We start from the raw sequence: 14,827 nt of genomic DNA, 5'->3' as shown, positions 1-14,827 counted from the left end.
CCAAATAATTTAGAGAAAATCTGACATGAAGTAAAATTGTTAATCAGTCAAGATCTATCTGCCCTGAAATTTTCAGATGAATTGGACAACCTGTTTTTGGGTTGCGGCCCCTGAATTGGTAATTTTAAGGAAATTTTGCTGTTTTTGGTTATTATATTGAATATTATTATAGATATAGGTAAACTGTAAAAAGCAATTATGTTCAGCAAAGTAAGATCTACAAATAAGTCAACATGAACGAAATGGTCAATTGACCCCTGTAGGAGTTATTGACCTTTGTAGTCAATTTTCAATCTGCTTCCTTTGTTTAATATTCACATAGACCAGGCTCTTTAGAGCCTCTAGTTTGTAAATCTTAGTTATCTTTTAGAAAAATCTTCTCCTCTGAAACTACTCGGCCAAATTAATCCAAACTTGGCCATAATCATTATTAGGGTTTCTAGTTTAAAAATTGGGTCCGGTAACTTGGCCAACAAACCAAGATGGCCGCCACGGCTAAAAATAGAACATAGGGGTAAAATGCAGTTTTTGGCTTTTTACTCAAAAACCAAAGCATTAAGAGCAAATCTTACAGGTGGTCAAATTGTTGATCAGGTCAAGATCTATATGCTCTGAAATTTTCCGATGAATCGGAAAACCGTTTTTAGGTTGCTGCCCCTGAATTGGTAATTTTAAGGAAATTTTGCTGTTTTTGGTTATTATCTTGAATTTTATTATAGATAGAGATAAACTGTACACAGCAATACTGTACAGCAAAGTAAGACCTAAAAATGAGTCAACATGACCAAAATGGTCAATTGACCCCCTAAGGAGTTATTGCCCTTCATAGTCAATTTTTAACAATTTTCATAAAATTTGTAGATTTTCATTAATATTTTCCACAGAAACTACTGTTATAGATAGAGATAATTGTTAGCAGCAAGAATAAAGTAAGATCTAGAAACACATCACCATCACCAAAACACAATTTTGTCATGAATCTATCTGTGTCCATTGTTTGATATTCACATAGACCAAGGTGAGCGACTTAGGCTCTTTAGAGCCTCTAGTTCAGACTTGGAACCGGCAGTGTAACACGGCACATGTTTCCTTTTCTGAAACATATGTTTTTCTTACTGCTGCTGCATGGGTACTTCCCAATTTAATGTATATAGTAGCTTTTAACTTCTATTTATTGTCCAAAAACACAAACATTGAAGGATGACATCCATAAAATAGTTAATAATAATAGTAAAGCCCATACGCATGGTGGGAACAAAGCTCTGTGTCATCAACATATATGGCTAAAACATAAAGAGCAAAAACTTCTATTTTCTATATTGGCATATTTTGTTAAGCAAAGCAATAAGTTTTATTCTCTCTCTTTACATTGACTGTCTAATGCTGCTTAAGTCATTCAATTCTCTTCAGAAACTCGTCTTTATGAAGAAATATCTCCTAACATATGATACCTTTTGAGGCAAAAATAAGAATAAATATATAGTAATCATTAATATTTATGATAGATATGTGTACAGGTAAATTGACGCAAATGAGTTCCGAATATTGGAGCAAATGATACCCCTGAAAAACAGTAATTGGCCCAAAAGGACTGCTGCCACCTTTTGCCTGTAACACCCACACATTTCCAGTCATAAAAGTGACATGATGATTAATTACTTTCAATACTTTGTGATTTAGTTGTTGGACAGCTGAAATCTCCCTGTTCAGGTGACAGGTAAACTATTTTCAGTACTGGACATCATATAAATTGATGGGTCTATTCAAAGTTATTTTCTTACATTTAAGGGGTTTGTATCTAATTGTTACAGTAAAAAAGATTAAAATTACTGTGAAAGTACTTTTATTCGTGGGGTACCAATTTTCGTGGTTTTCGTGGATGACTGTATCCACGAATTTAAGTGTCCAACGAAATAAAACAACCATTGTCCAAATCAAGACAAGAAAGGTCCCAATGTAGGTTTGACTGATGTAATCTAAAGAATGTATTAAATAATGCCAAACCAGAGAATACTTTAATAGCAGTCACAGAACTACACCTGCATGCAAGATTATACTCATTTAATCTTTAACAACCTAAACTGTACAACTTTTGATCTTTTAATTCTCATAAAAAATATTTTTGATGATGAAAGTCAGATTTCCCGTATTGATATGCTAGTATGATAAAGTGTTCATTTTATATCCTCATAGTTTTCGTACACATGGGAAATAATAATTTCATGCTGGGCTTGATTATGATAAAAAAATCATTTGACAATTTAAGATACGTTTATAGCATTTGTTTATGTTGCTGTTTTCTTCAGGTGACATGTTTATGGCCTCATTAACACCTTTCATGGTCTTTAATCTGTTGATCACTTTATCTTGGGTTAATTAGTGTTGTGACTAGGATTTACACGGGTCAATGTTTACTTTGCAATTTCCTTCAATCCACTAAACAGACTATTTGTAACCTTCGTGTCTAAAGGATTTAATTTTTTCAATTATTTTTTTTGTTGAGAAAACTAAAATCCACGAATTTAAAAACCCACGAACATATAAATATTGCTCAAACCACGAAAATTGATACCCACGAATTAAAGTACTTTCACAGTATAAGAAATACGTGATAAGATGAAAAGAATTTAAAAGGTTTTAAATGAAAAATTGTCAGAACTATGTTGTCATACTAGAACACGTGTGTGCATGTGCACAGGTGGGAAATTAAATTATGCATCCTACATTTCTTAAAAAACACTAAAATTGTCATTAATATCTGTATCAAACGTTCATTTCAAGCAAATTGTTGATGAAATAATGTGAAAAGAGTTACTTCACTCAGTCTTGCTTTGAAAACGTACACAAATTTTACATATTCTGTTTTTGGTCCATGTTTTACCATTGTCAAGTCAACATCTGGTTCAAGGAAATGTAATTTAAAAACCGAAAGTAAAAGTTTTTTACAACATCATTTTGCACAAACGAAGAGTCTTCAACAGACATAAGCATGCTGATGTGCTTCCCATTTTAACAGTTAACATCAGAACACCTAATTAATATCAAAGTAAAGTTTGAACACTCAAAAAAGGCAATAAAACAAAATATAGGGATATTTGACTAAAACCATCAGAAACTAAAATGTTTCATGTATCTTGCATCCAAACTTAACTGATACTAGACACACGGACAGATGGATTGACAGACAAATAAGAAAGACTTGTGCCCCTCTTGTATCATATTAGGGGTAATAAAATCCTTTTAAAGGTTCACACAAGTTCATTTGTTTATGAAGGTCATAAAGCCAATAGAATTTGATATGGTAGATGATAGATCTCTTGTTCAATTAATCCCTGCAAAGCTTGAATGGATTAGTAAAAATAATATATATAATAGTAGTTATAAGAGTATACAGATATTTGTTAATTTGGATAAAATAATTTGATCTTTCAGGCCTGTTACCTCCAAGTAGAATTATAGTTGAGGCCCAGAATACGTCTACTGATACAACTGTAAGTGTAAGCTGGACTCCAACAGAGGATGAGAGAATTAAATACCACACTGTATACTACTGTCAGTTTAATACAGAATGTACAGTAAGTTTTTATATATTTTCTTCATAATTTATGAGTATGATTTTAAAGATTTTATGGGATCTTGGTGGGCCAATGGTCCAAGTTTTTGAACTACTTTAATCATGAGCTAATCAAAACTGAGGTTGTCAGTTTGAACCCAGTTCCTGTGGGTGCACTGGACTCTTATCTTAATTGACTAAGTTTGTCAGTTTTCCTACCTAAGATGTGTGGTTTTGGCTAGGGACTTTGGTTTTCTGTGTCAATAAAATCTTATAAGCATGAAATAGCACAATAGTGGGGTCAAACACCAATCACTCAATCAATTTAAGTTTTTACAGCAACTACCATACGCTTATTAGCAAATTATCATTAACATTTTCTTTTTAGAATTGTCTGAATTGCAAAACCAATTTTGGACGTTAAAATGAGAATGTTGATCCAGTTTATTGCTCAATTTTGTTATTTATTATTTCCTGACACTGTTTTTGGAATGTAAATTACATGAACCTTTTAGACCCTTTTTATGCAATTGTCCATGTTGGAGGTGCAATTTTTAAAGTAGATAGGTTTAGGTAATCTATCAAAATTTTTTAGGTTAATTAAGGGTGCACCATTTAGTGGAGGGTCTTGTACATCTTATAAAACAGCATGCTTTTATTTTCCTCTCTGCCACAGATAAGACATAGGCTTTTTAGCTCACCTGGCCAGAAGGGCCAAGTGAGCTTTTCCCATCACTTGGCGTCCGGCGTCCGGCTTCCGTGGTCGTCGTCTGTCGTTGTTAACTTTTACAAAAATCTTCTCCTCTGAAACTACTGGGCCAAATGAAACCAAACTTGGCCACAATCATCATTGGGGTATCTAGTTTAAAAAATGTGTGGCGTGACCTGCCAAACCAAACAAGATGGCCGCCATGGCTAAAAATAGAACATAGGGGTAAAATGCACTTTCTGGCTTATATCTCAAAAAACCAAAGCATTTAGAGCAAATCTGACATGGGGTTAAATTGTTGATCAGGTCAAGATCTACCTGCCCTGAAATTTTCAGATGAATTGGACAACCTGTTGTTGGGTTGCTGCCCCTGAATCTGTAATTTTAGGGAAATTTTGCTGTTTTTGGTTATTATCTTGAATATTATTATAGATAGAGATAAACTGTAAACAGCAATAATGTTCAGCAAAGTAAGATTTACAAATAAGCCAACAGGACCAAAATGGTCAGTTGACCCATTTAGAAGTTATTGCCCTTTAAAGTCAATTTTTAACCTTTTTTCGTAAATTTTATAGATCTTTTACAAAAATCTTCTCCTCTGAAACTGCTGGGCCAGATTAATCCAAACTTGGCCACAATCATCTTTAGGGTATTAAGTTTAAAAAATGTGTGGCGTAACCCGCCAAACCAACCAAGATGGCCGCCATGGCTAAAAATAGAACATAGGGGTAAAACACAGTTTTTGGCTTATAACTCAAAAACCATAGCATTTAGAGCAAATCTGACATGGTGTTAAATTGTTCATCAGGTCATGTTCTATCTGCCCTGAAATTTTCAGATGAATCAGAGAACCTGTTGTTGGGTTGCTGTCCCTGAATTGGTAATTTTCAGAAAATTTTGCTGTTTTTGGTTATTAACTTGAATATTATTATAGATAGAGTTAAACTGTAAACAGCAAAAATGTTCAGCAAAGTAAGATTTACAAATAAGTCAACATTACCAAAATGGTCAATTGACCCCCTAAGGAGTTATTGTCCTTAATAGTAAATTTTTTACAATTTTCATAAAATTTGTAATTTTTACTTCTGGTTACATTTTCCACAGAAACTACTGGGCCAAGTTCATTATAGATAGTGATAATTGTAAGCAGCAAGATTGTTCAGTAAAGTAAGATGTACAAACATATCACCATCACAAAAACACAATTTTGTCATGAATCCATCTGCTTCCTTTGTTTAATATTCACATAGACCAAGGTGAGCGACACAGGCTCTTTAGAGCCTCTAGTTTATTGTTAAAAATGTTTAACTTTTAAATTGTAAAATAAATGAAAATGAACTTCTTTGAAATTCAAGATTCTGCTAACCTATTTCTCTTCAATATGCTTTACAAACTTCAACAAGGGTATAATTTTTTACAATATTTTTTTTTTCATTCTTAACCATGACTTTTTTATTAATATTATTTTGATATGCAATATCACAAGATTGACCCTACCAGCTGAAAAAAAGATAACATTCCTATGAAATCTATTTTTTTATGCAATGGTCTGAAAATGCATCAGAGTGCACCATTTTCAATGTAAGGTAAATAAAAATAAAAATTTATTGTGTTGAAAAAAAATAAAATTCTACATTGAGTTATGAATGTTCACTTTTATCCTATACTTCAGACTGATATTGAATGGATAACGGTACCAGTAAATTCCACCTCACTAACAATTGAACACATACAGTTCGATAAGAAATACAGATTTGGTGTATCATCTGACATGGATGTAGGAAGTTCAGGATTTTCCTGGGAAGATTGTTACTACTTAAAAAGTATAGGTATGTCAAGGTTTGGAATTAATTTAAACTAAACCCATGAAACTCTACAATGATTCTTCACATCATCCTAGCTGATGTTTAGGACATTTGAAATTAAAAGTTGGTATGGACACAGAAAATGTGTTTTTGATTTGCCCCTTATTATGTTATAAAGGACAGCAATTAGTTAAAAACATTGATGTGCAAAGTGCATTTTTATACACACCCCTTTTTATTCTAAAGAAGGTCAGCGTTTCTTGTTAATTGCCCTATGAATGATAACTGAATAGATACCAATACCCAAAGCTGACACTTTTGGCATAAATAATACTACATTGTCTAAAATTTCGGCATGTAGAAAATTTTCTCAAAAAACAATTTGAAATCTACATTTGCATAATCCCAATTCAAAGATCCAAACAATTTCTCTCTTTAGAAAAGGGATTTTGTTGTATATTTTTACCACTTTTTAAAAATTATTTTCTTTCATTTCCAGTTCTTCAAGTTTATCCAGAGCATTTATTAAACATTTTGATTTTAAGTTAAATATTTTTACTATAATAACAACAGAAGCAAAAATGGCACAGTAGACAGATAAATGATCACAAAAGAAAGAACTATGCATTGATAGACTATTTATAAGATATCCTTGCTAAACGTATTCTTTTTAAAAATGCATTGTTTAAATATACTGACTACAGCAGCTAAACTTTTTAAAAAATATATTATTTGATATAAAGCAACAACTGGGATTAATTCATTGAGTACCATGAAACAATGAATTTTATTCTCTCATTCATTTAGTTGAGTAGGTAGGGTAACTGGCACCACACTTATATTTTTTTTTGGCCCAAGAGGAAACAAATAATTCTGTAACAATAAATGAATACAGAAAACATAAAATTGAAACAATTATTACCATGGTTATAGTTTGATTGTATTCTTAGTTATGAATTGAACAATATAAACATATATTACATAAAGGAAATAGAGCATCACCGCCACGAGATAAATGTCATTGAAAAAAAAGTTTATTTTTTTACGCCAAATGTGATGCTATCCAAAATTTCTAACTTCAACAAAATTTATGCTCATTTGTAGGGACTATAAAAAAAATCATTTTCTGAAAATATATTTGAAAGTTTTATCTTTACAATGTTTTCTCTTCCTCATCAAAGTACCAGTAAATGTTGAGGACATTTGAAATTAAAAATTGATGATACAAAATGGTTATAAATCTAATGACCATAAATCTAATTATCAAATAATACAATTAAAACAGCTAATACTACCAAAACGGCATGTGTCATTCTGGTGATGTCGTCCTGGTCATATAAATCACTTGATTTATATTTTGCTTTTTGGCCCGGTCCAATATTTCCAAATACAGACTGGCAATGAATCCTGAATTACCTGTTAAGATATATTGTGCATGTAATTCAGGATTCATTGCGAGTCTGTATTGGAAATATTGGCCCTATATTCACATGTGATGAATGTAATACAGCATTCATAACAAGTTTGTATTGAAAAAGTTGGATTATTTAATAAAGTGTTATTAACTGGCTGTTTCTGTATTGGCATTGGTATAGATTCTCAGTCAGCTGCATTGGCCCTCGACCCTTAGAGTCTCGAGTCAAATACAGCAAACCTTGAATCTATACCAGTGCCAATACAGAAACAGCCAGTTAATAACACTATAGTAATATTAATAGCTAATTGGATTGTCATTTCAGCTCCATCTCCTCCAACTCAAGTTGATGTACTGGCATATCCTGAAAACGGAATAACAGTTGATTGGTCAGATCCAAAGTGTGGGGATTCCCCTTACATTGAGTTTTACAGAGTTACCTGGTGTACTGCAAGCCATACCAAGCATTGTGAAGGTACGTTTTCTATACTGTGATGGCCTCCTTATGAAAAAGAACTTTGTAAAAGAAAAACTTCTTTAAAAATTTATAGGACTGCAAAAAATTTTTTTTAGTTGTATATTTGCATCACGTTGTTGACATTGTTGTTGATGTAAAAGCTACACAATAATTATTTCAAAGTAAAATAAAGGTTGCAAGTCAGTTATTTTGCATGTATTTTTGTTTTGTTTTGGAAAGGTCTTGATTTTATGATTGAGAAATGCCCATTCAAAGTGATATTTGAAGTCTTGATTTAAAAATTGGAAGAAGTTATTGCAAAACGTTTTTTGGACAATCTAGAGTTTTGCATTCTAACAAAAAAGTAAAAGGAATATGACAACTTTTATAAAAAAATCCATAATGTAGGGTAGGGTTTGTAAACATTAGTTGTTTATGCTTATATTTGACTACATAGTCTATGGCATTTATGATTTGTAAATTAAGGTGGTACCCAACAACTTGACTAAAATAAATTTGACTCGTTTAAATTTCACAAAATTTTTACAACATATTTACTTCCATACTTGACAAAAATAAAAAAAAATAAAAAAATTTGAACCAACTTTTTCATCAGAAAAATTTCATTGGTTATATAGCAGTTTGACAGAAACTAATTTTGATCATTGGACTGCTTTACTTCTTTAACAATGCAACATGATTAAAACGTTTAGCTGATTTTACAGAGTTATCTCCCTGTAATGTTAGGTACCACCTTAGACAAAATATTAAATTATTTGTACAATAATATATGACTTAATTGTTTCTACATATTTTGATATGTTATAGATGTACATAAAGAAAAGGATATTTCAACAAGTGAACCATCTAAGCTGGTTTTACCAAATCTAAAGGCAGGCACTTCTTATGGTGTCAGAGTTCAGCATATAACAGGGGATGGTAGAATTAGTGATTACAGTGATATGGTGTATATACAGCCTACAAATAATAGTAAATATTATAGTTATTAGATGTCAGAGGTATTCTCTACTGTTGTGTCTATTGGTAATAATTCTTGGTCCAGTACAATACAGATTAAACACCTTGATAAGTCTTTATTTAAATGTGTATGACAATTTATTTTAGGGTTCTTATGATACTGAGTTTGATAATTAGATTAAGATGTTTTAAAAGGTAATAAGCTAAGGTTGAAGATTTATATTTTAGACAAAATTTGACTTTCAAATACCAGGAGTTACTACTAATTAGATTGTAGGTCCCCAATATGACAGGACTTGCCTGCATCTTTATACATCTTGCACAGCCAAATGAACACACCACTTTAGTTTTTTTGCTTGTCAGAAGAAGATAAAGGGGTTATATTTCTATTACACAGTAACCCTTGAGGGATATCACAGATTATTTATTCATATCATATTTTGTGTTCATTCATTTCACAATCATAATCATGTTTGTTTCATATATTAGTGCCGTTTTGTAAATGCTTATACATCACATGAGTTCATCCCATTTCATATTCCATTTGACCTGCTTGACTGGCAATGACCTGAAGTTCCTTTTATACATTTACTCTCCTTTAACTTCACAGGTAAGTTTGCATGTTTTCACAATTGCAAAAAGTTGTATGTTTAAGGGAACTAACATTTCGCTAAATGCTATTACTCTTGCTTCATTAGCCAATGTATAAGGTTGTTGTTTGAAAACCATGGCTGCTGTTTATTCAGGTATTTATGCTATTATTTTATATTTGGCTTAGAAAGGTTTTTAGTTTCTATTTGGATAGAGTTTGGATAAAGTATTTAGTTTATAGTCGCTTTCTGGTCATGTTATTCAAAATGTTACATGTTGGGGGGCGGGGGGGAGGGGGGGGATGGGGGGGTGTTCCTGATCCCAAAGATCCTGACGTCCAGAAAAAGGTCCTGCCCCCCTCCCCTGATCCCATTACATGTATATGTATACATATTTGTTTTGAAAAATTGCATTTGCAGGTGTTTAGATTATTGAATGCCCCTATCATAGTTTTCGAATTCATACTGAAAAGAAACGTCCAAATTATTTCAGATAGTATCACATTCAAGCAATGGGACCATGATGCTTAAAGTCCATTGGAATAACACTGAGTCACATTATCTTTACTTGTCCACTAATACTTCATATCATAGACTGTTAGTTTTTGAAGTCATAAGAGAAAATGTTTTAATCTCACATTAGTTGTTTTATTGCATTTTATATTTTGATTGCACTGTTTAGATGCAGCATTTTCAGACATTGCATTCATTAGTCTCATTTTAAAAAGGCCATGACTACCTTTTGCAATTACTTACTGTCCATCTTTGCTGGTCTTTCAATATTCCCCCCTAAATCTCCTTCTCTCAAAAAAACTGAACCAAACCTTACAAGATTACTCCTTATGGCGTACAGATATATTTGTCTTTATTCATGATTCTTTATCTCTGTTATCTTTTTTCTTTTAGATTTAGCAACTTCACAAATTACCTGGATAGCAGTTGGAGGAACCTTTGTATTTATGTTTGCCATTGCTGGAGTAGTTTTTATTTATAGGTATATATATTATTGGTACTACATAATTAATTCCTGCCCTCATCCATATGAATATGGCATCCATTTAAATATCAGTAAACCTCACATATTAAATTCATGAATGAATCAAAAGGTGGTTGAATATATTTCTCTTACAATATAATGGAAAATGCCAAATAAATTAAGCAGAGTGTTTCAAATAGCCAGAATTAGTTTAACTCTTTCCTCCCATACCTATGTCCTAGTGGCATCTTGTCTGTCTGTACATTCCAAAATAAGTTTTCATTCTCTAACCATAGTTTGCTTCTACCAAATGAAACCAACACACAATGCCTATTTTATACCACAAAACACAGATCAAATGAAACCAACACACAATGCCTATTTTATACCACAAAACACAGATCAAGTATGAATTTAGATAGCATCACTTTGGCCATTATTTCCCTTTTTTACCTTTTATGCAAAAATGGAGGGGATCATCTGTATCCAATATGGTGGACACATTTCCCCTTTATTTCAGTATTTTTAAACAACAAATTGACAGGAAATATTCATGTCGGAGCAAATTGACCCAATCATATAGCGTATTATGAACTTTGTTTATATGCTTTATTTTGTGCAATCATACTGTTTAAAAAAACCATGCAGAATAAGAAATTATAAATTATCCAATTAAATACAATATACAAATACTGGTGCTATTCAGAGAAGTTGTCATTATTTTAAATTATCACAGATAATTGCTTTCTTAGTTGATTTCTGAGCCAAACTACTCAAGTATATTAAGTAGTATTTATGGAGAAAATCAATAGCATATTCTAGGGACAGAAAATATGGGCAGCAGACTTTTAGATTTAAATAAGAAAACAGCTTCTTTAATGCAAAACATTTCACATTTTTAGTTCGCCTGACCTGAAAGTTCAAGTGAGCTTTTCTCATCACTTGGCGTTGGTTGTCCGTCGTCCCGCGTTCATCGTCCTGCTTCCGTCGTGCGTAAACTTTCTCCTCTGAAACTACTGTACCAAATTTAACCAAACTTGGCCACAATCATCCTTGGGGTATCTCTTTAAAAAATGTGTCCGATGACCTGGCCATCTAACCAAGATGGCCGCCATGGCTAAAAATAGATCACAGGGGGTAAAATGTATATTTTGGCTTATATCTTTGAAAAAAAAGCATTTAGAGCAAATTTGAATGGGTGTAAAATTGTTGATCAGGTCAAGATCTATCTGCCCTGAAATTTTCAGACGAATCGGACAAACTGTTGTTTGGTTGCTGCCCCTGAATTGGATATTTTAAGGAAATTTTGCAGTTTTTTGGTTATTATCTTGAATACTATTATAGATAGAGATAAACTGTAAACTGCAGTAATGTTCAGCAGCAAAGTAAGTCCTACAAGTAAGTCAACATGACAAGAATTGTCAGTCAATTCCTTAAGGACTTATTGCCCTTTATAGTCAATATTGAACAATTTTTCATCATTTTTGTAAATTGTACAAAAATCTTCTTTTCTAAAACTATGGGCCAAATTTAACCAAACTCTGCCACAATCAATACTAGGGTATCTATTTAAAAAAAAAAGGTCTAATGACCCTGCCTATCAACCAAGAGGGCCGACATCAGTAAATACAGTAGCAGGTGAGCGACACAGGCTCTTTGAGAGCCTCAAGTTTATTAAAAGATTTACCAACAGAGAAACAATGAAGTCGTTTGAAATTTCACCTTACAGGGTTGGATTATTTTACATTAAATAATTATGATTTCTTTTGTGTAGGAGAACATGTTATGGTATTAGGGAAATGAAACGGCCTTTGGAAATCATCACTCCAAAGATAAAACTAACTGGAGCAAATATGGTAGGTATTCACATCTTCCTATTGTTTAAAAAATATATAAAAATTATTGCTCACTCAACATTATTGCTCCCAGCTATTGGTTTTGCACAATTCTCATATTTTGTAAGAATTGTACCCATACAAGTCACTGTTATGTGAGTAGAAAGAAATCTTATTGAAGGAATTTTGAAATACATTGTGTAGAATGTGAAACGATTAAGAAGTTGTTTTTTTTAATGTATAAAAAAAAAAATTAATTGTGCATTCTCTTTTAAACATAATGATCTGAGTGATCTTTACTGTAATAAAGTTGAACTTTATATTTTTACCATCCCAAAAATATCTATTTTAAAACAAAAATATTACCGTAAGATAAAATGATACACATTTGGTCATTTCTGCGTTGAATTTGATAATTTCTGTATACATCTTTACCAATCATTTGTGTCTAGATGGTTAAATACTCATACTAACTTGAATATCTTTTATTTAAGAAATGGGTTATTGATGTGAACTTTGTAATTATGGATATAATGTTCTGTTATAGACTGATCCAGCATCTAATACGTCATCATCAAGCTCATCCGGGGACCAGAGCTCAATTTCTAGACTGTTAAAAGAGAACAAGGTACAAAACTTTAATATAATGAATTTCAAGCATCATGGCTGTACCTAGCATAGACGGATCAAGGGGGTGCCCCCACCCCCTTTTGTGGGAAAAAAATTGGTTAATTATATAGGGAATCACTTTAGCATGACTGGAGCAGGTCCCCCTTATGTTGAGACCCTTTTATAATTGAAAAGTTGTATAATTTTATGATTTTGACCTTCAGATACCTTCTTACACGAAAAAAACTCACCAGCTGTAGGTTATTTTTGTCTTGCCCTACTAAGAGGACTTTTTTCAATAATTGTTACAGTTTGTGATAATGTTACGCCTTGAGACATATATATCTTTGTTAACAGTGTAGTTACAATAATTGTAGTAAATTAGAACAGATACAGGACAACCACATTTCAAGAAAGATGAACTTACAAGGCCTTTTATATTTACTATACTTAATCAATAAAAGTTGGTAAAATTATATACAGAAAATATAGATAAGAAGATATGTAATGTGTGCCAATGAGACAACTGTCCATCCAACTCACAATGTATAAATATTTTTACAATTATAGGCCAAGCACAGCTGTCAACACAGAGCCTTGGCTCAAACAAAACAGCAAGTTATAAAGGGCACTCAAATGACTAATGTAAAACAATTCAATCAGGAAAGCTAATGGTCTAATATATGTAAAAAATGAGAAACCAGAAACATCTATGAACCACACAGACAAACGACAACCACTTTACATCAAGCTTTTGTTTTTGTTTTATTGTATATCATACCTTATTCATCCAGATTAAAAATATAAAACTTTTTTTTTATTGTAGATTATACCATATTCTTCACAAGTTAGTAAAGACAGCGGAAGATTCAGTTTGACATCTGATGCTCTGCAGTCTCCTGAAATAGATGGCAAACCTGATCTATTTCCTGTAGCGGAAGAGTGTAGAGAGGACAAGAACAAACACAATCATAAGAAAAATATCCCACTAGACCCAGATTATTCTAAAATGGCGTTAGATAGTGGTACAATACAACATGATCACACATTTAGACAGGAAGCCTTCTCACAGAACATCATTGCTGCTCCTGCCATCCGTGCCTCTTGTCCAAACGTTAATCAACAATATAATAGATGTGACCGACAATCCCAGTCTTCACAGAAGATATCCATTAACACACTTTCATCGTATCCATCTAGTTCAGATGAAAAAATGTTATTTGATGGAAAGACAGATGAAGATGGGTATATGGATGCAAATGAGAGGAGTAAATCTGTGGAAGTTTTATATTCAAAAGATAAAATAATCGGTAATTATGATATTATATTCTCTCTATATATTTTCACAATGTATGGAACAATCAAATATTATGAAACTTATTCACAATGCTAACTACCACAAAATACAGATCAAGTTTGAATTTTGGTGGTTTCACTATAACCATTCAAGGGTTATGCCTCTTTACAAATGGAAAAAATGCTGATTTTTAGCTTACCTTGCCCGAAGGGCCAAGTGAGCTTTTCTCATCACTTGGTGTCAGTCATCGTTGTCGCTCTCCGTCGTTGTTAGCTTTTACAAAAAATCTTCTGCTCTGAAACTACTAGGCCAAATTAAACCAAAGTTGGCCACAATCATCATTGGGGTAACTAGTTGAAAAAATGTGTGGAGTGACCCTGCCAACCAACCAAGATGGCCGCCACGGCTAAAAATAGAACATAGGGGTAAAATGAAGTTTTTGGCATACAACTCAAAAACCAAAGCATTATGAGCAAATCTGACATCGGTAGAATTGTTAATCAGGTCAAGATCTATCTGCCCTGAAATTTTTAGATGAATCAGACAACCAGTTGTTGGATTGCTGCCCCTGAATTGGTAATTTTAAGGAAATTTTGCTGTTATT

At 32.5% G+C, this 14,827-nt stretch overlaps 1 protein-coding gene across 2 annotated transcripts in view; it reads left to right on the top strand.

Annotated features, from left to right (window-relative positions):
• The window catches only part of LOC134715849 (uncharacterized), a 51,113-nt gene that overhangs the window by 31,405 nt on the left and 4,881 nt on the right, over positions 1-14,827 (top strand). For both annotated transcript variants that reach the window (XM_063578366.1, XM_063578357.1), the window contains exons 10-17: positions 3,433-3,575; positions 5,935-6,091; positions 7,807-7,956; positions 8,767-8,928; positions 10,413-10,500; positions 12,257-12,338; positions 12,865-12,945; positions 13,753-14,236. In XM_063578366.1, the coding sequence (XP_063434436.1) occupies positions 3,433-3,575; positions 5,935-6,091; positions 7,807-7,956; positions 8,767-8,928; positions 10,413-10,500; positions 12,257-12,338; positions 12,865-12,945; positions 13,753-14,236 (1,347 nt within the window). The remainder of the gene's footprint in view (positions 1-3,432; positions 3,576-5,934; positions 6,092-7,806; positions 7,957-8,766; positions 8,929-10,412; positions 10,501-12,256; positions 12,339-12,864; positions 12,946-13,752; positions 14,237-14,827) is intronic.

Source organism: Mytilus trossulus, chromosome 1 (assembly GCF_036588685.1).
Source record: "Mytilus trossulus isolate FHL-02 chromosome 1, PNRI_Mtr1.1.1.hap1, whole genome shotgun sequence".
Taxonomy (NCBI): Eukaryota; Metazoa; Mollusca; class Bivalvia; order Mytilida; family Mytilidae; genus Mytilus; species Mytilus trossulus.
Note: the sequence above shows the minus strand (reverse complement) of the source record. Positions and strands in the feature narration are given on the sequence as shown.